This window comes from Drosophila busckii, chromosome 3R (assembly GCF_011750605.1).
Source record: "Drosophila busckii strain San Diego stock center, stock number 13000-0081.31 chromosome 3R, ASM1175060v1, whole genome shotgun sequence".
NCBI lineage: Eukaryota > Metazoa > Arthropoda > Insecta > Diptera > Drosophilidae > Drosophila > Drosophila busckii.
Genome location: NC_046607.1, coordinates 17,971,429 through 17,993,031, shown reverse-complemented (window position 1 = coordinate 17,993,031; position 21,603 = coordinate 17,971,429). Strand labels below are relative to the sequence as shown.

General features: G+C 40.5%; 7 protein-coding genes across 13 annotated transcripts; 1 reads left to right on the top strand and 6 right to left on the bottom strand.

Annotated features, from left to right (window-relative positions):
* Window positions 1-55: 55 nt before the first annotated feature.
* On the bottom strand, window positions 56-3,746 carry LOC108603203 (integumentary mucin C.1). 3 transcript variants are annotated; one of them, XM_017991785.1, is made up of 9 exons: window positions 3,693-3,746; window positions 2,828-2,942; window positions 2,398-2,762; window positions 1,941-2,315; window positions 1,631-1,759; window positions 1,261-1,573; window positions 1,107-1,204; window positions 921-1,050; window positions 56-864 (listed from the first exon to the last, which is right to left on the bottom strand). In XM_017991785.1, the coding sequence occupies exons 2-9, from the start codon at window positions 2,919-2,921 to the stop codon at window positions 746-748; spliced, it is 1,623 nt and encodes a 540-aa protein (XP_017847274.1). In that variant the 5' UTR covers window positions 2,922-2,942; window positions 3,693-3,746; the 3' UTR covers window positions 56-745. The 3 variants fall into 3 exon arrangements, with proteins under 3 accessions (XP_017847274.1, XP_017847276.1, XP_017847277.1); XM_017991787.1 differs by having other exon boundaries at window positions 1,941-2,282; XM_017991788.1 differs by lacking the exon at window positions 1,941-2,315.
* A 298-nt stretch (window positions 3,747-4,044) lies between these two features.
* Window positions 4,045-4,573, bottom strand: LOC108603210 (28S ribosomal protein S21, mitochondrial). The gene is made up of 2 exons (XM_017991797.1): window positions 4,319-4,573; window positions 4,045-4,261 (listed from the first exon to the last, which is right to left on the bottom strand). Exons 1-2 carry the CDS (start codon window positions 4,463-4,465, stop codon window positions 4,145-4,147), a joined length of 264 nt encoding a protein of 87 aa, XP_017847286.1. The 5' UTR covers window positions 4,466-4,573; the 3' UTR covers window positions 4,045-4,144.
* A 189-nt stretch (window positions 4,574-4,762) lies between these two features.
* Window positions 4,763-7,638, top strand: LOC108603204 (dnaJ homolog subfamily A member 4). Its single transcript, XM_017991789.1, has 3 exons — window positions 4,763-4,912; window positions 5,807-6,926; window positions 6,996-7,638. The coding sequence occupies exons 2-3, from the start codon at window positions 5,826-5,828 to the stop codon at window positions 7,104-7,106; spliced, it is 1,212 nt and encodes a 403-aa protein (XP_017847278.1). The 5' UTR covers window positions 4,763-4,912; window positions 5,807-5,825; the 3' UTR covers window positions 7,107-7,638.
* Window positions 7,639-7,894: 256 nt separating this feature from the next.
* Window positions 7,895-10,980, bottom strand: LOC108601799 (WD repeat-containing protein 36). Its single transcript, XM_017989734.1, has 3 exons — window positions 9,680-10,980; window positions 9,187-9,624; window positions 7,895-9,127 (listed from the first exon to the last, which is right to left on the bottom strand). The coding sequence occupies exons 1-3, from the start codon at window positions 10,839-10,841 to the stop codon at window positions 7,950-7,952; spliced, it is 2,778 nt and encodes a 925-aa protein (XP_017845223.1). The 5' UTR covers window positions 10,842-10,980; the 3' UTR covers window positions 7,895-7,949.
* Window positions 10,981-11,571: 591 nt separating this feature from the next.
* On the bottom strand, window positions 11,572-15,927 carry LOC108602079 (neuropeptide CCHamide-2). Of its 5 annotated transcripts, none has more exons than XM_017990101.2 (4): window positions 15,782-15,927; window positions 13,162-13,239; window positions 12,012-12,226; window positions 11,572-11,947 (listed from the first exon to the last, which is right to left on the bottom strand). In XM_017990101.2, exons 2-4 carry the CDS (start codon window positions 13,232-13,234, stop codon window positions 11,846-11,848), a joined length of 390 nt encoding a protein of 129 aa, XP_017845590.1. In that variant the 5' UTR covers window positions 13,235-13,239; window positions 15,782-15,927; the 3' UTR covers window positions 11,572-11,845. The 5 variants fall into 5 exon arrangements, with proteins under 5 accessions (XP_017845590.1, XP_017845589.1, XP_017845592.1 ...); XM_017990100.1 differs by lacking the exon at window positions 15,782-15,927 and adding an exon at window positions 14,065-14,206; XM_017990103.1 differs by lacking the exon at window positions 15,782-15,927 and adding an exon at window positions 13,967-13,994.
* Window positions 15,928-16,622: 695 nt separating this feature from the next.
* Window positions 16,623-19,447, bottom strand: LOC108602055 (GILT-like protein 1). The gene is made up of 4 exons (XM_017990069.2): window positions 19,286-19,447; window positions 17,469-17,603; window positions 17,045-17,404; window positions 16,623-16,977 (listed from the first exon to the last, which is right to left on the bottom strand). Exons 1-4 carry the CDS (start codon window positions 19,343-19,345, stop codon window positions 16,801-16,803), a joined length of 732 nt encoding a protein of 243 aa, XP_017845558.1. The 5' UTR covers window positions 19,346-19,447; the 3' UTR covers window positions 16,623-16,800.
* Window positions 19,448-19,770: 323 nt separating this feature from the next.
* On the bottom strand, window positions 19,771-20,278 carry LOC108602646 (dolichol-phosphate mannosyltransferase subunit 3). The gene is made up of 2 exons (XM_017990792.1): window positions 20,056-20,278; window positions 19,771-19,990 (listed from the first exon to the last, which is right to left on the bottom strand). The coding sequence occupies exons 1-2, from the start codon at window positions 20,212-20,214 to the stop codon at window positions 19,856-19,858; spliced, it is 294 nt and encodes a 97-aa protein (XP_017846281.1). The 5' UTR covers window positions 20,215-20,278; the 3' UTR covers window positions 19,771-19,855.
* Window positions 20,279-21,603: the final 1,325 nt, after the last annotated feature.

Below are 21,603 nucleotides of genomic sequence, written 5' to 3'. Positions count from 1 at the left end.
TGCGGACTCAAAGCCCATTTCCTGCTTTTATTGTTTTTCTTCTTTCATTCAATTATTAATCAAGAGCATAGTTTATTCGACTAACAAAATGATACACATACATAAATTTAACTTCAACCTCATAATTACTAACTAACTCATATCAAATACAAGCAAGCATGACAATAATACTACATATACATATACATATATTTATATTATTATTATTATATTTATTTATTCTGCTTAAAAGCTCAAAATAGCGCAAGTCTCTCTTTTGCTAGGTTATGTTTTGTTTTGGATTCTCTAGATCATTGTCCATATATAATATAATAAATATAAAAAATTTTTCAGTTTCTCTAGCCTGCCAAAAATATCACGAAATTGTTGCTATGTTACAAGTAGGCATACAAAATTATACAGAAACAGATATAGTGTTTTTAAGCCGTTAACCAATAGAACTATTTAACTGAAAATTGTGATTGGAAATATTTCGCTGACCGCAGTCAAAAGCTTAACTTATGCAATTCTGAGAGAGCGCATTAGTTGTTTGGTTTTTTTTCAAATGGATTACAACTTGACATAGTACTTTAACTGTTTTTGTGTATATATACGATTAACTTAATACACATATTTAATATAGATTATGTATGTTTGCATATCAGCACTAAAACTGAATAATTTCTTTGGTAATTGTTATTTGTAGTTTAGTTTTCTACCAAAATGTTAATTAAATAATTTCAACATTGTTGCATATTTACGCTCCTTAAGCGCTGGGTACATGCAATGGAAGCCGGAAATACGGATTGGCCAAGTTGACACGCGCAGCTGGCAAAAGCTCCGGATGTTCACTTAGGGTGTCCGATAAAGCAGTTAGCAACACACCTAAGTTAATTGAAATTTAAATACAAAATGCTAAGATATGTAAGCTTAAGACTTACGCAAAACTTTCTTTTGCAAATCAGCAGGTATGACACCCAGATTGCCCTCGCGTTCCAAAAACTCTGTTAGCTTCTGTAGCTCCTGCTGTGCCTCATCGGAGCCATGGGACAGGGATTGCGCAAACATAACCTATAAAGACATGAACATGCTACAGAGCTGTTGCTTATTTGGTTCAGTTCACTTACCTTGGCCAATTTATAGAGTATTTCCTCCAAGCTGTATTCATTATACAAATACTCAACAATCTTAGCACGTCCCAGAGTGTCATCATACTCGGTTATATCTGTTATATATATTAATCAATTATGAATGTTAAGGGCTGGCAATTTGATGTCTTACCTTGTGGTGCTTCATTATCGAGCGCCTTTAGCTTGTTCCAGAAGCTAAAGCTGTCCAAAGCCTTGTTGTGACCTACACTCATGGCATCCCGTTCCAAATGTATAGCCGGCAAAGGTTTCTCAGTAGTTGTAGTAGTTGTCGTTGTAGTAGTGCTCGTAGAAGAGGTTGCTGGCGTAGTGCTGGGCGGACTGCTGCGCTTGAGATGATTTGAACGCAGCTCATCGGGGAATATGCGATTGGCATAAGAACTTTGTAAATATTCTATGCCACGACGTATATCTCGCAAAAATTTCAAAGCGCTCTCACGTGAAATCTGCAAAGCACTTGCTTAATATACTTAACAAATAATTATTAAAAGCTTTTAACTTACCACATTTTCATTGATTAATTCTTCGACAGCGCGTGCTACGCCTGCTTCATCGCCAGTCCAATAAACATATTGAGCCATGTCAAAGGAGGAGTATTGCCCATTTGGATTGCGCAGTAAATTCTGTGCATTCTAAAAGAAAATAGTTAACAACAATTAAATATAGTTTGAGATAAGAGCGTAAGACAACAACAACAACTAATTCTACAACTACAAAAAAGTTAATAAAAGAGCAATAATTTATGTTTGGGTCTGCCAATGATTTGCCAATCGTTGCAAGGATTATTGGGTTTTTTTCTATTGTCATAAGCACCTTGGCCGTTAGACGCTGTGAGCTGGAGCGTCGCTCTGTAGTTTTGGCAACTGCCTCTAGCTGATCAATCAGAATGTCGCCAATGGTTTCCTTGTTGATATCATGTGTCTCAGCAGCCTTTGGCTTAATCTCTGGCTCAGCCTGCGCTGCCTCAGGGTTTTCTGCCGGCTCACCAGCAACATCCACGGCTGCTGCTGTTGTTGCTGCTTCTGTTGTTGTTGTTGTTGTCGTTGTTGTTGTTGTAGTTGAGGTTGTTGTTGAAGGTGTGGTTGTGCTTGTGGAGGATGTGGGCAGCACTTCGGGATTTTGGCCAAACGCTAGACGCGCAGCGCCGTAGAATGCCTGTTGATTTTTGGGTGGTTTCGTGGATATACACTTTCAAAAGACACATGGCATTTACAAGGAATATAACTAAGGGAGACAGGCTACAAATGGGTGCTAGCGATAACATACATACCTTGGCATGGGCATTTGGCTCAGGCGCAGGCTTGCCAGCTGCCTTGGGCTCCTCAAGCTGTGAGCGCTCGGATTCGTCTTTGAAGTCAGCAGTTGTTGTAGCCGATGTGCTGGTGGTTGTAGTTGTAGACATGGAAATGAATGGCGTGGCTACCTCCAGCTGATGCTCCAAGTCCGGCATGGTTTCTGGCACAGCAGCAGCACCAGCATTAGCTAGTGGATCGCTCTTCTTGGTTGTTGTAGTGGTGCGCACGGTGCTGCCATCCGGCTGTCGCAGCCGCAGCTGATCCAACTCACTCACATCATCTTCGATTTGGGGAAAGACGGCATCGCTGCGCTTATCTAAGCGTGAAGCATGTGACGGATCTGGTTTTTATTTTATTTTATTAATTTATTTTGCTTTTCGTAGCGCTGGGCTGAGGTTTACTTACTATAGATATATGGCAAGAGCGCTGGATATGCTTGAGTTATAGTTAGATAGCAGCCGGCCAATAGTATAATAACCACAAAGCTGTTAGCGAGCATTATCCTGAACGTAATCGTAAACTGTAACGTAATAAGCACATTCAATAAGCTGCCAAAACTCGATTATGTTAAAAATGGGTTTGCATATGTGTTCGTATGGCCAAGCATTAAGAAAAACACACGCGCACACATACATGTACACAAATGCAAATATACGCTGCTAAAAATAACACAAGAAAATCGATAAAACAGCGGCAGTACAACTGCGAATAACAAAACAACACACAATACACAAAGGCAATGAAGCAAAGCTGTGCTGTGGGAGCGGAATAAGTGGAGGCAGAGCCGTTGCCTGTCAATGGATATCAGCCTCAGAGGTCGGCTGAGAGCACGCCAACTTTGATGTGAATGGCTGTTAGGTCGTGCCACCAACACAATCACAATCTCTGCCATACACACCCGCTGTGATACACTCACACACACACACAAATATACGAAGAGACAAGCCTCTGGCAGTAAATTGAATAGATTGGTCGCAAAAGCAAATTATCGATGCATTTTGTGTAGCACTTAAGCACGTAGGCTCTAAAGTGGCGCAGTAGATATCACCTACAATATGTAAGCATATACGTATATAGGTCTTCTCCAGTAAATGCAAATAGTGCATATATAGGTAAACGTTATTCAACTAAGACAAAACCATACATATAATACTAAAATTGCACATGAATTGGAGCTCTCATAAGTATGCTATATTTTTAGGCAAGCACTAACGTATTTCACAACCGATATTTAACACATGTAAGGTAGCTTATATTGGCTATATATTACCTTAAAACTGTGATAGATATATTTAAAACGCGTCCTAACGGCACGAAAGCTGATTTAACTCTGACCCAAGTGTCATTTGTGAGTTTAACTTTGCTAAAAAAAGCTCTCTCTTGCCGCCAAAGCCCGCTCGGCACAGTGGTGCAGATGTTAATAGCTTAGTTAAAAAGTACTATAGTACTGGATTGGTACATCAGTATCCAAAATATTTAACCAATTGCTAGAATCTCTTAGGTTTTACGGAGCGACAAGATCGTCAGAACAAAGTAGATTGTTACATTTTCTCTATATAAATTAAGTGACCCACTGTACAACTTAGCGGCGCTTTTAATAGGGCAAAAGCTCGTGCTAAAAATTGCCTTTAACAGCCAATTACTTTAATTACTGTTTTATTATGACACTTGCTACATATTATTTCATTAAAAACAACAATTCGCTTTTAAAAAGCTTCATCCCTAACTGCAGCCCGGAAACGGTTCAACACGATTTTTGCGCAGCACAAATTGAATTTTCCGGTTCATATCCTCGTTGTATATGGCTTTGCACTTTTCGAAATTGACACGGCGGCGCACCTGCAAAACAAAGCGCATAGTTTAAACATTGAAATTATTTACTTGTTAGTTACGTACTTGGTAGGGCTTCTCATAGAAACGCGTGCGACGGAACTGATCAAAGATTTCCTCCTTGCCGAGAATACGGTTCATCAGACGGCACGCCTCCTCCACATTGTTATTTTGCACCAGCACTGTGCGGGCTAGAAATTGCACGTGCCTCATGTTTTTCTTTCAGTCACTCTTTTTGTTTATTTCCCAAAAACTTTACTTTTATTTATAAGTTGAATAACCAAACAGCTGTTCGGTGGATGACAGTCGATGGCAGTAGGGTCACACTGTACACTGCCAGATTCGAGCTATAAGACCAGCCTATTGTAGCCCTAGTTTTGCCCGCCCTGGAAACTAGTTGCCAGACTCGCTTTTTACCATCAGATCTGGCTTTTTTGCACAACCAGCCGATTGCGATTTTCAATAACGATTAAAAATAAGAAGAGTGGAACAGCAGAAAGGAGAATAATTTCATCGCGCAAGCAAGCTGTTGACAAGTATTCGAAATATATTTAAAAATTTTAGTAGAAGTGTAACTATAATAAAAACGTGCTGGAAAACGGTGTAAATACATATATTTAAAGAAATAGTCGAATACTCACTGAATTTATTATATTGAAGGTAAGACGAATGCAAAACGAAATAATTTTCATTGAATTTTCGCTGCCTTTTAGCATTGTATGCGTGTGTGTATTAGGTATAGACTTTTCATGCTGCTCTTTGTTAAGTAATCAGCGGTAATTAATTTTTTTCTAGTTGATTGTAATTGCAATCCGTAGCTATAACTACGCACAAGCTGATGCATAATGTTTGCAAAATCGATTTGAAACGACGACTAGCCGAATATACAATTTCTCTTTGTTATCTCTGCACCCCCGAATTCGTTTGCCTCTGACACAGCGTCCTGCGCGGCAGCACATGTTTTCGGCTTTAAGTGAGTGTGTGTGCGTGTGTGCGTAGCATATAAAATGCAATTGGCTCGAAACTGCAGCTGGTAAAAACTTGTTCATACATAAATGCGTATGCAAATGTATAGAAAATTCTATAGCATTTCTTTTTTTGCACGTTGTGCTCGATTTTCACAGAGTCATAGTGTTAGTGCGGTTTTTGTCATTTCTCTTTTAAACTAGTGTTCCGTTTGCTTTGTGCTCGATGTTCGCACAGGGGCCAACGGTTGCGACGGCGACCAGGGCTGCTATAGCGCTGACGAATTTTTTCTAGAAGTTTGCATATGTATGTATACAATTTGTGTATATGTGAGTCCACGTGTGTGACAATGTGTGTTTGTGTTGGAGGTTGATGTAGATGTCGCTGAAGCTTGCGGGGCACCGAGTCAGCTGCTTGACGGTGAAACATATTTGCAATGAGTAGAGCGTATTGAAGAATAGAAAATTTCTAGAAAAACGTGTTGTCGATACGCGCGCTTTGACCTTGAATATTTGGCTAGGCGGAAGTAACAAATGCAGCCAATTTCTGATTAAATTGTAAATTGTAAAAATGTTATTTTTATTGCAGCTAAATATCAATAGTTAAAATGGTCAAAGAAACTGGTTACTATGATCTGCTGGGCGTAAAGCCAAACGCAACGCCCGATGAGCTGAAAAAGGCTTACAGAAAACTGGCGCTCAAATACCATCCAGACAAGAATCCCAACGAGGGTGAGAAATTCAAGGCTATATCGCAGGCGTACGAAGTGCTGTCTGATGCCGACAAGCGTCAGGTGTACGATGATGGCGGCGAGGCGGCTATCAAGAAGGGTGGCGCCGATTCGGGCGACTTCCGCAATCCCATGGACTTCTTTGAGAAGTTCTTCGGTGGCGGTTTCAGCGGTGGCGGCGGTGGTCGTCGTCGCGAGCGACGAGGAAAGGATGTGGTGCATCAAATGTCCGTGCAACTGGAGGAGTTGTATAATGGTGCAACGCGCAAATTGCAGCTGCAGAAGAGTGTGATTTGTGACAAGTGCGAGGGACGCGGTGGCAAGAAGGGCAGCATTGAGAAGTGCCTGCAATGTCGCGGCAATGGTGTTGAGACGCGAGTGCAACAGATCGCACCGGGCATTGTGCAACATATCGAGCAGGTGTGCCGCAAGTGCGCCGGCACTGGTGAAACCATACAGGAAAAGGATCGTTGCAAGAACTGCAATGGACGCAAAACGGTGCGCGAGCGCAAGGTTTTGGAAGTGCATATTGATAAGGGCATGCGTGATGGTCAGAAGATAGTATTTGCGGGCGAGGGTGATCAGGAGCCCGAATCTCAACCGGGTGATATCATTATACTATTGGATGAGAAAGAGCACTCGACATTCGTACATGCTGGTACGGATCTGATGATGAAGATGCCGCTGCAGCTAGTCGAGGCGCTGTGCGGCTTCCAGCGCATTGTGAAGACACTGGATGGTCGGGATCTGTTGGTAGCCACGCAACCAGGCGAGGTTATCCGACATGAGATGACCAAGTGCATTGCCGATGAGGGTATGCCCATCTATAAGAACTCTATGGAGAAGGGCATGCTTATCATACAGTTTGAGGTTATATTCCCCGACGTGATCAATCCCTCAGTTATACCAACGCTGAAGCAGTGCCTCCCACCGGCACCTGAAATTGACATTCCAGTTGATGCTGAGCACTCAACATTGGTAAGTCTTAAAGGAGTTTAGCTTTATTTTTGTAGCAAACTCTTACACTTATCTGCTTGCCTTTTACAGGAGGACTTTGATCCGAAGCAGAGACGCCAGCAGCATCAGCGCATGGCGTACGATGAGGACGATGGTGGCTATCAGGATGGCCCCCGTGTGCAGCAGTGCACCTCGAGTTAAGCGGCCCACTCCAACTTAACCAACCATCAAGTTACCACATAACTCTCACAACCAATCCAAGCGCAGCAGGAACGCAACTGCTGCTCTCGCTACTACATACAATATTGTAACCTAAATTTAAACGTCTGAACACACTCTAGCTGCGACCTAACTGGGAATATGGCAAACAGCACACCCAGCACCATCTTGAAACACCAACAACAGTTTTTTTTTTGCGCATGGGATATATATCCGATAAAAGAACACGCAATACATAACAGCAACTTAAAGAGAGAAAAAAAAATATGAACACGTAAACCGCAAAAATATGAAGTAACAAATTTCAAGTTATATTTGACTTAGGATTCAACAGAGATGCTATATCGCTCCTACGAGATATGCTAACTAAGATATTTAGGATATACAAAAGAAAAACAGAAGTAACTTATCTAAAAATATGCATTATATACTTGTAATTAACGCGTGGTTCAGCACCTACTTAAGTTTAGTTCCGTTTTATGTTGAGTTGCTTTCGTTTTAAGGACCGCAAAAACGAATAAATAAGGAAACTTTCAAACAAACAGTCGCCACTAGAACCATAATTAAACTCTGCGAACAAACGCGTCTAGGAACATGTTTAAGTTATTTAATTCCAGCATAAATAATATAAAAAAGCGTTAGTTTAAACGGATATAACAAATAAACAAATTAATACACAATTGCAAATACAAATGTCTTTTTGTTATGGGGAAATTTTACTATCAGGTGTAGAAAATTTAAAAATACTGTTTTTAAATTTGATTGTAGATTTATTTACAAAAAACAAGGAGCTACAAGTAAATAGTTTAAATATATAGAACGAACCTAACGCGCAAAGTTTCTCAAGGCGGACACAACACCAATGTTGTAAATCAGTTTACTCTCAATGCGCTCCCAGGATTCCTGTTGCACTTTGGCAACACTACGCAGCGCCTCAACCAGTTGGGGATTCTCCGTTAAACTAAGTCCATGTGAGCGTAGAAAGACACTTAGATATGACTGCGCAAGCTCAAAGTTCAGATTACTGTTAAGCATAAACTCAATGAGCTTGAGGAACTGCACCATGGCCAATGTAGTGCCGCCACCATCCGGATGCAGTGACTTGATTTCAAAGTCTATCATAGAAGGACCCAATTGTGTTATGTGATCCACGGCACTTTGATAGTTGCCGCTTTCTGCAGTTTCCTCCAGCATTTTGCCAAAAACTGTTAGATTGTTGAGCGTGCTCAGCTGCAGTACTCGCGAGCCATCATCATTGGCAGCATTGCTGACATCAAAGCGCATCTCTAGACCCGATACGGTGGGCAAAAAGAAAGGCGCCTGCTTGGGAACTTTGGGTGGTGCCTTGGGTTTGTTTCGCTGCTTAATAAGATCCAGATCCAAAAGATTTTGCCAACGCGAGGCAGCAAGGCCAGAGTACGTAATTAGTTCATCCGACAGTTGCTTGGGGGACTTATACTTTTCATTGATCAACTCGCCCAGCTCTGCAGTATCGTCATCCTCATCTATGCCCAGCTCTTGCATGGCATCTTCCAGTTCCATGGCATCGCATACATTAGTAGGCAGTCCTATATAGGGCGCTGGATCAAGCGGCTCAATCGAACGCAGCGAGATTTGATTGAAGAGCGTTTTGTTGGCCCACAAGTAAAGGCCCAGCAGACCAACATGCGCTGTGGCCAAGAAGTCGCCGCTTGGTGACATGCTTAGCGATATACAAGGACGCTCCACACGGAAGTGATCTATCATATAAGAGGAGGGTATATCCCAGACTTTAATGGTGCAGTCCATGCCGGCGCTGATAAGCCAACGACTATCTGGACTAAAGCACATATCGTTGAGTTTGCCTGTGTGTCCTACGAATTTGCGTACTATAACGCGCGTATGTATGTCCACCACATAAATCTTAAAGGTGTCGAGGGCAATGGCCACCATTGAGCTCTCCCGATGCTGTCGCATCAAAGCAACGCCATCTGCTAAGCGGAGCACAGCCATTGGCTTCTCAGCTGCAAAAGAATTCAAATTATTACAACCATGTCTCTAGCATTTATATCTGCTAGCTTACATTTGCCTTTAAAGTGCCAAAACTTGACAAGTCCCTTGGAGCAGGCCGTGACCAAAACTTGGTTAAGATTATCACTGGCCACACCGCGAACTGCGGCTTCATGCGCTGAATTGGGCGCACCATAGCTGCCCCGATGCAATCCGGATTGTATATTAAAGCGTTCGACATCGCCACTGTTGTAGCCAATGACGACAAAGTTGCCGCAGTGCGTTATAATGATGCAGGTTGTCTCGGCTTGAAAGTCACTGCGATTTTTGTTTTGAAACTGCGTGGGCACCAAACGATGCTCTCCCATTCGACTCTTGTCAAATGTCCAAGTGGTGGTCTGTATAATGCCAGCGTGTATGGCGGCAATGTTGTCCCATTCCTTCTCGCGTGCTACGTCCGAAGTGAACTCTACTATGGGCGGCATGCTGTACTTATCAAACTGAAAGCGAGCTGGCGAAAGAAAATAGATTAGTTTATGTTGAGGCAAAGCGCAATATATACATACTTTTCTTTTTTGTGGCCTTGGAATTGTAGGAGGCTCTACCCATACTCTTGTTGAGAGACTCGGATATGGTGGAGAATACGCGCAGAGTGGAATCTTCGCCAGCAGAGAGTATAGACACGCCCGCAGCGCCATGATAGCGTATGCACAGCGGCGGTTTTGTGTGTCCTTCGCGTATGCGAAGCAGGCGTGGACCACCATCGGGCATATCGAAAACAAACAGTTTCATGGAATTATCGGGCGAGGTGGTATACACTAACGGCTCGCTGGGCAAGCAAACAGCCGTGGTTACGGTCTCCTCATGCGCCTGAAGCTGACCAGCCAGCTTGCGTTCCTCTAGATTCCACATGGCCATATAGCCATTGCTGCACGTTGACACCAATATTGGTGGACCATCTGTGCGGAACGTCAGCCTGGTAACCATGCCCCAGTCCTGCTTAAACGCCACAACCACTTCATCGAATTTCAGATTTAAGACTATAATGGAACCATCGCCGTATCCTACAGCCACCACATCCAATGCTGGCGCTGGTTCTATGCAGGTTATGCGACTGGTGTGTCGACTAAGAGTGCATAGAATACTGTTCTTCTTGATATTTAGAACTTTCAGTTGACCCTGTTGCGATCCCAACACAATCTTGTTGACATATGTGGGCGGATGTGCTATAGCCGTGATGAGAAACTCTTCTTTGTGGAAGGGCACATCCAAGTACACATCATCTGTGTGTATATTCCATACTTTAAGCGCATTGCTGCGATCAACAGCAATCAGATTGGGGCCAAATGGTAGCAATAGGTGCACGTCGGTGTCATGACGATACACATGTCTTATATGCTTGCCAGCGCGCCACGCATAGATGCACTTGTTGCTGGCCGTGTACGTGTGCATTTTGTCCGCTGCCATTGCAGTAATTTCATCCGGATGCAGACCGCTCACATGCAACAGTCGAAAATGACTAGCTGTATACACTTGGAAGGAGCGTCCAATGCAGGTGATCAGCAGTGTATCCCGACGGCGCTTTACATAGCGCGTTACCGCGGGAACTTGGTTGCTCACATAGCCCAGCGCTCTGTTACGCCGGAATATCACGCTGCTCTCCCTGACGACGCCGCGTGGATGCTCGGTCTCTGCAGCCGCATTGCTTTCTGCCTGCAGATGTGTCATTTCCACAATATAGTTAAGCTTTTTAGTGCACTGATCTTTAATAAAATGTTTTCAAAACAGCACGTGTGAATAACTCTTGGAGCGCAGTGTGACCAAATGCTGCAAAATCCATTGCAGTGTTGCGCAACTGCCAAGTTGTTATCAGCTATCGATATCAAACGAAAGTCGGCGGTTTCACCATGGTAATTTCAAATTCGAATTTACATAAATATGTATCAAGATTAAAAGTCATAAAATTTGGAATACATGTTCACAATTATTCTTTTTAGACCGTACTAGCTCACTGAATAGTATTCTATACTCTTTTTTCTCACTCACAATCTTAAAACGCATAGCTCCGCCTCTACATCGTCTATATAAACATAAAGTTTTCTAAAACTTTCACCAACCCTTCTTACGATTTTTAATCGAATTTGTGAGTTAAATTAAACTTCAAGATTAGATCCTGTGCAGTTTAAAATGTAATAAAACGCAATTATTTATGTTTGCATATTGTTTATATCATAAACTTGTATTTTATTTTCTATACCAATTAAGATTAAGATTGTTGGTGAGCCATATAAATAAGTATATGTACAATAGCAGCTCTAATAATAAATTACATATAATTGTTAATGATTATTATTAAGTTTAATAGGAGTTTTAATTACAAACTAAATACACATGTTTGCATATTTTTAACAAATCGAAAAATTATACACTGTGTAACAAGCAATAAAACACGCAGACGTTGGGTTTAATCTTGCTTTATTTTGTAGTATATGTTTTATGTTGTACTGAAATCTTTACCAGCCCCTAAAAACTTCAGTGTGATTTCCTACCCCTTCACTTACACATGAATGTGGCGAAAATGCTTGGCGCTATTTAGATATGCGTAGACATCGATGAAACATTTCAAATAACAAATGCATTTAGTAATTGATAATATTGCAGTTACGCTATTTTTCTGTTGAAAGGGATTCGTTTGGATTCAGTGCATGCTTTAGTTGGGCCAAGCTATTGGCTTAGTTGAGGCCATTCAAAGAGATTTCGCGATTAAAGCTCTCACCGGAAATGGGATAGTCCAGCTCACTCAAACGCGCTGCTGGCCGATGAGGACGGTTAAACTGTGGGAAGTATGCAAATTAAAAAAAAAACAAGCAAATAAATTAATAAGCTGCATCAACTTACCCAGTTCTTCATAATCTTATAGAGCACTTGACGCGACGGATAGTCATCAAAGTCTGGCTCGGGCACAACGGGCGCTTGCTCGTTAGTGGAGGCCACTAAGCCATTGCCATTGGGATGCCCATACTCCTGTTCATTGGCTACAGCAGCGTTACCGTTATTCAAGGAACGTTTCCCATGCCCACCATAACAGACGTGGCCATAGGCCTGACAACCCTCTGCAAAATTGAAGTCAAAATCAAAATTGTGCAAATGCAAAAATACAAAATGAATTAGGCCAGGGCAAGAACTACAAGAAATTGCAAACGCTGCTGGCCAGGAATTGTAATCGATATTACAAGCACACACACACACCCACACACATAGACACAGACTGTAAGTTAGCTGTGAGTAGAAGTTTAAGCCCGCTGTTGCAGCTTTTGGTAATTCCCCAGAGCAGTTAGGCAGTAGCTAACTTGATGCTATTATGTGGGAAATTATGGTAACAAACATTTGAAAAAATCTTTAATCGCTGGCAAATGCTCCGGAGAGTCGACTTCTGATAAGCATGTGACCTCCATGACAAAAACGGCTGCTCTCATGGTATTTTTTTGTGTTTTTGTGTTTGTTTGCACAGTCTGTGAATAAACTGTTGACTTGCGAGCTATATTTAAGCTTCCGCTCGAGCAAAATGTAAAATAAATAAATATTTGGCATTAAAGGCAAGCTCAGATGGGACTCAAACTTGAAGCGTGTCTGGTTTGAACCAATTTTATTTAGTTAAATTACGGCTCCCCAAAGCTAAGTTTATGTTCTAATGTGCTGGCAATCAAAAAGTTTTAAATTGCAATTTAAAAGCAAATAAATAGGTTATAAATGCCATAATGCCGATGTCAGTAAAATTGAAAGAGCAATGTGCATGCCACACATTGCAGCTGCATAAACAAATGCCATAAAGGAGCAACGTCAATGACGTTCCTGTCGATAGGGGACGACTACACCATTTGTTTGTTTTCTGCTAAGGTTAAACTGTAACAATTGATGCTGTCAGCTCGTAAAACCGTAGAGGTGTTGCGTGTGCGTGTGTGAGTTCCGCTTGTCAGCCATTTATGGCTTTGTTTTTTGCGTGGAAGGTTCTATGAATATTTCATGAGTGGCACTGTAAGCTACTCACTTTTCGCCTGACTCTGTTGCGCGGCCAACACAACAGTGCAGATGACAACCAGTAATGAAATTGTGGACTTCATATTAACTGTAAAGAGAGAGAGAAAGAGAAAAATAAATACAATTAAAGTGCTTGGAATGCCAACAGGTTGTGCGTGTGTGTGTTTGTGTGGCAGCTAAAATGCTCACTGCGCCTACGGGTATGCTGCACTAATTAGAAAATCTCAGCACAAAGTCAATCAGCATACATGCGTTTAAGCAGTTAAGCCTTCGCCACAAAACTTTTGAACTTTGATTTATGTTACACCCACATTTAGACAATTAGCAAACGCACGTGTATGCGCATCTCTGCGTGTCTGTGTGTGTGTATGTGTGACAAGCGCACAACTTAAGTAAATGCTCGTTTATTACGTGCTTTGAATTTCCTTAACAGTCAGCAGCTTGCGGATATCTTTGTTTAGTTCAAGCTTAGATAAAAGCTAAACTTATTTGTTTAAGCACGTTTTACATAATATGCTGCACATTCGATTTACTTCTACCACAGTCACATCAATCATACGACGCGTATGTTGTCATACGAACGAAAACTTTTAATTAATTTGCTGTGAAAAAACAAACCTGGTCGCGTGTCCTACACTAAATGCACTGTTTTTCAAAATCAACAAACTCAACGCAGCTAAGCTTGATTAGATTGAAAAAAAGACAATAAAACAAACAAGTTATTGACGGTCTTGTTTATCAGTAGCGCAATAATTATTCGTGTATTTTACATGTATTTTATTTTATTAATTTTTAGTTGTATAATTTCTACGAACTTTGCGCTGATTGCAATCAATTTTTTTTCAAGCCCTTCTGTTTCGCACGCCAACAAACAAACAGCGCAGCCACAACTAAATTTGTTAGACGCTTTTACATTTTAAATCACCGCAACGCTAACTGAAGAGCCCATGCTCAACGCTGTAGACTGTCAGCTCCAATTATTTAAAAAATGAAAAACAGAATATATTCGAGCTTGTTGTGTCCGCCTCGGCATAAGTTGATAAGCGATTGAGTTTGAACTGCGAATCTCTTAATCGGCGCCGAGCAGAAATCGTGTCAGCCTGAGGACGCCAAGCCACTGCCACTGCCACTGCGGGCTTTCCTGGCATGTATTGTTATAAATAACATTTGCAGCTATTTTCAGTTGATAGCTCACTTTAAATATACTCATACTCGGCAGATAATAAATAACTAATTAATGTGGCTGCAATAAAAATCAACAATGTGCTATCTATGCAGCGCTGTAACAACAATAATATTATTGTTATTACTTTGTTTATCTTGCGTTGACAGCGGCGCTATGTGTCTACATCAAGTGGCAAGTATGCCACGTTCGCGTGGCTTATCAATTTGTGGGCCCCCTGTCTATCAGAATATTGTCAGCTAATAAGGCTATAATGCGACAGCAGCATTTTGGCTAACCCAACACCCGCACACATAAATCAATCTCAAAAACTTTCCACAGGTGCAGCAGCACTTGCCATCCCACCCCATGCGCCGCTCGCCTTGCCTTTCAAATTGATTAACATCTGCCCGTTGCAAAGTTCATGAACATAGTTGTTGCTTTTTTCTTGTTGTTTCCGTGTGAAATTTCTTTGTAATCAGCAGCCAGAGCTGATAATACTAAGCACAGAATAATTATATACAAATACAAACAAAATCAAACAAAATCTATTATGAATATATGTATGTATATAGAACAGCTTAGAAAAGCGTGCCTTTGTCATGGAATTATGGGCAAAGCTTATGAGACTAACGGGTGGGCGATAGTGTTCCATAATAAATGGGTATATCAACTTAGAGATACGCTTTAAACTAACAGCAAGCAGTAAAAGAAAAACTTTTAATTTAATTTAAGCTTCTTTACAGATTAGCTGAGTCAACTTTTTATAGAAAATAACTATCACAATATGATTATAAATTTTAAATAAGACGATACATCTTATAGTTTATTGTTAGCCTTTAGTGTAAACCTTCAGTGTAAGACTAAACAGTTATGCATTAAGACTTGAATTACAAACTGAAAGTATCATTTAACCTTTTTGTTTTCACTTTTCATATCCCGACGCACTTTGAAAAGAAAAAAGTTACATTTACTTTAGATGGGCGCAATTCTATTTGCAGCTCAAATGAAAGCTAATTGCAGCCTTTTGACAAAAAAAAAAACAACTGCAACGAGTTTATGCAAAAGGAAAGTAAATAAAAGTGCTACCTTGAGCTAAGCTGCTGAATAAATTCAGTTAGCAACAAGTTGCAAGCTAAAAGGAGTTATTTGATGTAGCCTGTTGCACGTTAAGATGTTGAATGCATAATTAATGCAGCCGCTGTACTTAAATTGTTGACTTGCAAGTTTGAGGAAAGGAAGCTGCTCAGCAAACTTTGAAGAGCGCGCCCTTTGGCAATGTGATTAAAAATTAATCAAAGCAAGCAAAAGGCAAAAGTTAGGCCCCACACTTGAGACAACAGACCACAAACCAGATGACCCATAAGCTAATTTTGATTCAATTATAATAATACAAATAAACAAAGTGCAGGGCCCGCAGGCTTTAGAGCATAGTTAATGTGATTAAAGCTTAAATTGTACAACTTACCACTTTTTTGTATTGAGTGAGTAGAACTATATTAATTAAAACAAATAGTCACAGCTTAGACACTTTTATTTGTTAGCTAAAAATTTAGATTGATTGCTGTAGCTTCGTTATGATTTTGTTGGTTTATAAGATATTTGCACGTTGTCGTTTGACTGCAAGCCAAAATTCGTATGATGCGTTAGACCAAAAGCAGGTCAGATTTATACTGCAGGACGTCTCTGCAGAGCACGTCAAGCGTAAGCGTGTGCGTGTGTGTTTGTGTGGGTGACATGCAGCCAATCAGAAGCGCGCTAGCAACCGAAGCTAAAACGAAGCGCGCCTCGGCTCGAATATATGCAGCGCCATTTGTAGCCAGCGGGCAATAAGTTGAATTGGTTTTGCGTGGGTGTCCCGCGACTTTGGGTAATTTCCTTTGTACCTTTGTACCGACGTGCAGAGATTTATTCGAAAGAGTGCGTCAGCTTTGGAGTTTATCAGTTGGATTGGCAACTGCCACCGTGCAGCAAACAAAACGCAGCTGCTCAACTACGTCATTTGCCAGCCAAGTTATTTTTAGTCTACGCACTTTGACCTTAGTCAATTAGTTCTATAATTGCTTATATATAGCTTTGATTGTAGCACTTAACTCAATTTTTGAAGCTCAAATTTAAATCATATATACATATATGCATATGTATATTTAGCTGCATTGGCAAATTGAATTGTTTACAACAATTGTTGCTAAAGCTACAGCTTATCGCCAACAGAATTATTACAACGATAAGCAGCTGTTGCTGACCCGCATACAAAATCAAAATATTTAATAACAAACACTCACTAACACATGTTTGTAGGCAAGTGCTTAATATATAGGTATTAATTCTTTATTAACATTTTACATTTCTTGCTTATTGGCAGACATATGTGTTAAACAATTTGAAGCTTTTAGAAACAATTAAGAGCAAATACTATAGCATACTGGAGATTCAAAAAATGGACGCAATGGTTAAAGCAAATGCAAGCTTCTTGGTTTGGCTACCCTAATATAGGAAACGCAGCAAGCAGAGACCCACCATGGATCCCAACAGTGCACTAACACCAAGACCCGAGGCGGAGTTGTGCTGGGCACAGATGCGTGGCTGAGGCGCTGCGGCATACTTGCAAACGGTGCCAATGAAGTTGACTTGGGCGCCATCACTGCTCTTCTTGTCGAATTGCTGCAAAAAAGTTGCAAAAGAATGTCTTAAATAAGCGAATAATTTAATGGTTTAATTAAGCTTTTACCTCATTGAACAAAATGGTGGGCACGCCGGTCAGTGGCTCCTTCAAACGCATGGTGGTTTCGCCGGCCTTGCGCAGCAGTTGACTGCCATCTGTGGAGTTGGCGCAGGTCTTGATATTCTCCCAGTTGTTGATGTGATTCTCGGCGGCACAACGTTGACCGGGATACACATTATCCGGGAAGTTCTTGCCCGCGCGCATCAGGCAGTTGATAAAGTCCAGCGTTAGCGATTCACGTGTATATTCAGTCTGATAGGAGTTGGCCTGTATATGCTCGATGGCACAGGCATGCACCCTGTTGCCGTAGCATTCATTGGGACCATGATGGCAGGTGAACGTTACGTCCGCGCCTTGTGTGACGTACTGTTCGCAAATGAGGCATTTGTATAATGAAGCATTGTGTTTTGTATTGTGGTCTAGGACTCACCTGGGATTTGCCAAAAGGCACAAATGTAAGCTCGACAACATCGCGCAGCTCGGTCTTCATTGCCGGATGCAACTGCTCGGTAATAAACTTGGCACTGTCCGGGCACAACGATTCATAGTAAATGGCAATCGGCACCTGATTTTTTATTTGTGAAAAGAGATAATATTGAATATAAATCTTTCAAAATGTAAGGCTTGTTTTCCTAGTATAATGCATTCTTTACCGGCCTGAGAGACAAACATTATTGCATGTGAACGCGTCGCTGTGTTGCAATTTGCATTTTTACTGGACATGCAAAGCAGTTTCGGTTGAATTGACACGAGTGGGCGTGGGGGTGTTTGTACTCTCAAAACTCAAACAAAGGCTTTAATTTGGTTATTGTTAAAGACTGACATTAAATTGAATGTTTGGTAAACGTAGCTTGATTTTAAGAATTTAATTCAACGAATTTATTTAATTTAAACTATTTGAGCTATGTAAAGAGTCATAGAGTTACACCTGATACAACTTTATAGTAGTATGAAAAAAAGCTGAGTCATAAAAGGTTAATGAAAAGCGGACTAATAATTATGTAAGTTAATTCTTAGTATTATACATAAAAGTTACTCAGAGAACTTATAAAATTAACGAGAATTCAAACGACAAATACTTTAATTTTCTTAGAGCTTTTCTTATAGAAAACATTACAAATAGTGCATCGTTTGTTTCTTCCAGTATAAGGATATATTTTAAGTATCTGTATCTTTTGTTCAGATAAGCCTAAGTGACGCATCTCTAAAAATATAGGTAAGATAACTTCACTTAACGCTTGTTACGTGCTTGAAATTGTTTCTACCTAAATGTATGTATAGATTTGCCTTTGTCTAAACACAACTGTATATATTTAAACAACGGGTTTTAGACATTGTAATTTTGCAATTTTGCGAGTACGAAATATTTTTTTTTAAATAAATATATGTATTAGGGTAAACTCAATTCACAGCTGCGCGGGTAAAACTGGTTAGCAATTTGAATTCGGGGCACTTTTTATTTTTGCACAATAAATTGTTTATAATAATGACGTGACTAAGCCACTTTATGATGCGCAGTTGATAAAAAACAGTTTCAAAAATAATAGTTGCAATAATAACAACAAAATAGCAATCAAGCAAATTATGAATACCAAACGTTTATTGTTATAAACATTAATGGGTGCAAGCCAGCACTTAATGCGGCATTTGTAGCAAGAACTTTGTGTTGTGTTTCATTCTTGCCCCATCAGCAGCGACAACAAGTTTTTATTGGAATGGGCGACTTCCAAGAGCAGGGGCCGCCGGTGGCCGGTGGCTTGGACAACAACAAATACGTTCGATGAAATGGAAACTTGTGCATAACAAAAAACCGGTTTCGGGACTCAACAGTCGCGACAAACCCAAGAGAGAAAATTTATATTTATCAAATTAATTATTCATGTGTGTCGCTACATATACATACATACAAACAAACACATGAAAATGTAATTTTCATTAGCGGCATTTTCCAGTTCCTCAGTTCATTCAACCTACTTTATTGGGCGTACCACTTGTTGCTGGTACATATGCTATGGGCTTACAATTAGTTATCAACACATACATACACACTAATAGCTTTGCATATACATACATATGTATGACTAAGTCGTATCTGTACCTCTTACCCACTTTTTTTTAGCTTTGCAGCACTAACCCTGACCCGTTCTTCATGCTATTGTCCAACGACGTCATTCCCCCCAACAGCTCTTGCATTTTAAATTGATTTTTAGCCATGGCTTTGTTTTGCTGAGATTACGTAAAACTTACCTTAGCCGCACTGCAGACGGTGGCAGCCAAGCACACCAATAATATGATTTTGTGACTCATGGTAATTTGCTTCTTTTATTTTTTTAAATGATTCTTATTTTATTTGGTTTAACACGCACTTGCACTTAGCCGCTGCTTGATGTGAACGCGTTGATGTCTAGGCGTATACAGTATAACGTATACGAGCTGATTCAAGTCAGAGCTTGGGCTGCGCTAACCTCTGCTGCTTTCCAGACTGAGCGTAAGCCGGAGAGAGAGAGCGTGTCAAAGAGGCAGAGAGCGCGCATGCATGCTTAATTCGAGTTTTGGGCTGGGTCTTTTGTTAGCATGCACGATCGTTTGTTACTCTTGCCTAAAGCTATGTGAGCGCGGCTCTCTTGGGAAAACATGCATGCTAATTAGTAAGAGAATCGAATTCCCTTACACGAACTTTTTCAATTAGTATCTACATACCACAAATGTAAACAACTCCCAAAGTGTACGTTTGCTTAACACAGCTTTATAATTAATGGAATTACAGAATAACATAACATGCACAAATCTCTTCTTAAATCGGTTGCCGGCTCAACTTTAGTCGCGGAATTTAAATCCCTTGGAAATCAAATCTTTGCGAGCCTCGATAATTTCCGCTTGTAATTCCTTAGCGGCTTCGGGGCAGTCGTTGAAAGTAAATACGCGATAAAGCACAGTCCACACCGAATAAATCTATTCAATACAATAACAAATCAATAAGTTTATTCACAAGTTTGTTTGGCTTTCCAGCTTCTTACCCCAAAGAGCACCAACAGCAACAGCGGCAACAGCTGGATGTGCAGCAAGTATTTGGAAGTTAGCTGAGTTTTTACGCTGCCCAGGACAACGGCCAGGTAGGGAATCGCAAAAAGAGTGCCATAGAAAAGCCAGCGTTGTAAATTTGTCATGTTCACCATGGTTTATTATATATATTTGATAAATTATAAAAAAAGAACTAAAATGAAACACGTAAACAAAAGACGATTTTCGATGTGCTTCTTTCGATAAATTTAAGTGCTGAAAAATGTACAAATCGTAGTGTGGCACACTAGAATATTTTTGGTGGCGGCAGACCAATAAATTTCGACAAGCGATAGCGGTTACTTTTTAAAATAATCTTATTGTAGGCACCAACTGTGCAGGGCGTATTATTGTATAACGTAACTTAGGATTGCTGCTAAGCACACCATTTCCATTGCGATTAATTTTGAGGCCAGTGACGAACTTCAGCGGCTTAGGATTGTTAGGCTCTTCATCCCAACTAATTAAGGCGCTCAGGTGTGCAAAATACGAAATAGCTGACCAGCCTCGGCGCTAATTAGGCTACCAAGCGAAGTGGTATGGCCACCTATAGAAAACTGTTCAGCGTACTAAAGTACAATAAATAAAGAAATAAATAAACAATTATATTTAACTTACCTGTTGCTGTGGTGGGCAATGCCCACTGTTAGCAACAAATGCATAAACTAGCCTATGCATTACGAGGAAATTAAAAAGTCTAGGCTCTGTTGCCGCCTAAATACTAAACGGCAGGTGTAGGTAAGCCGTTCATCTTGGTTCAAACCATCCGCCGAACATTAACCTGTGTTAACAAGCCCTAATTGACGAAATGGGCAAACAAAGGATGCCGGCAACAGGTAGTACCTGGGACGCACTTGTGTGCGTTAACTTGTGTCAATCCTAAGCTGCCTGTCAGGTGCTTAGTACTTGTCGATTTATAGACATGTTTCTAACGAATGCTGCATGTTTATTTACATTGCTCAAGAAGTGCCACACGCCTACTTGCTGGACGTCCCCTTGCCCACTAAGCTGCCTGCAGCATGTCAACAACGTTACAACGCTGCACGCGATAATTGATCTTCAAGCATTTGAGCATGCCGGAAAATGTTGTCGTTAGGCAATTCCGAGTGCAGTCAGTGTAGTTTGAATTTCGACTTCGACTTTGAGGCATAGTTTAAGTTGGCAATTAATTTCAAAAACACTTTTTATTTACCGTTTTAAGACTCTGTAGAAAAAGTATAAATAGTAAAGTAAAGGCTACCAATTTTAAGTTCAACCTTCATTTCAAATTTGTAAAACTGCTACTGTAAGTCCAAAAAACATTATGGATAACATCTAGAGTATTTTTGGATAGACAATAATTTAGTAATTGGTTTAAATAAACGCTATGTATGGGTATGCCACAGTCGGCTGTGCCCTAGTTTCCTAGCTTGCTTTGTTGATTGAATTTGGCAAATGTATAAATATAACAAATCAATTTTTGTTGGCTGCATATTTGATCAGAGTTATAAATTTTAACGCTAAAT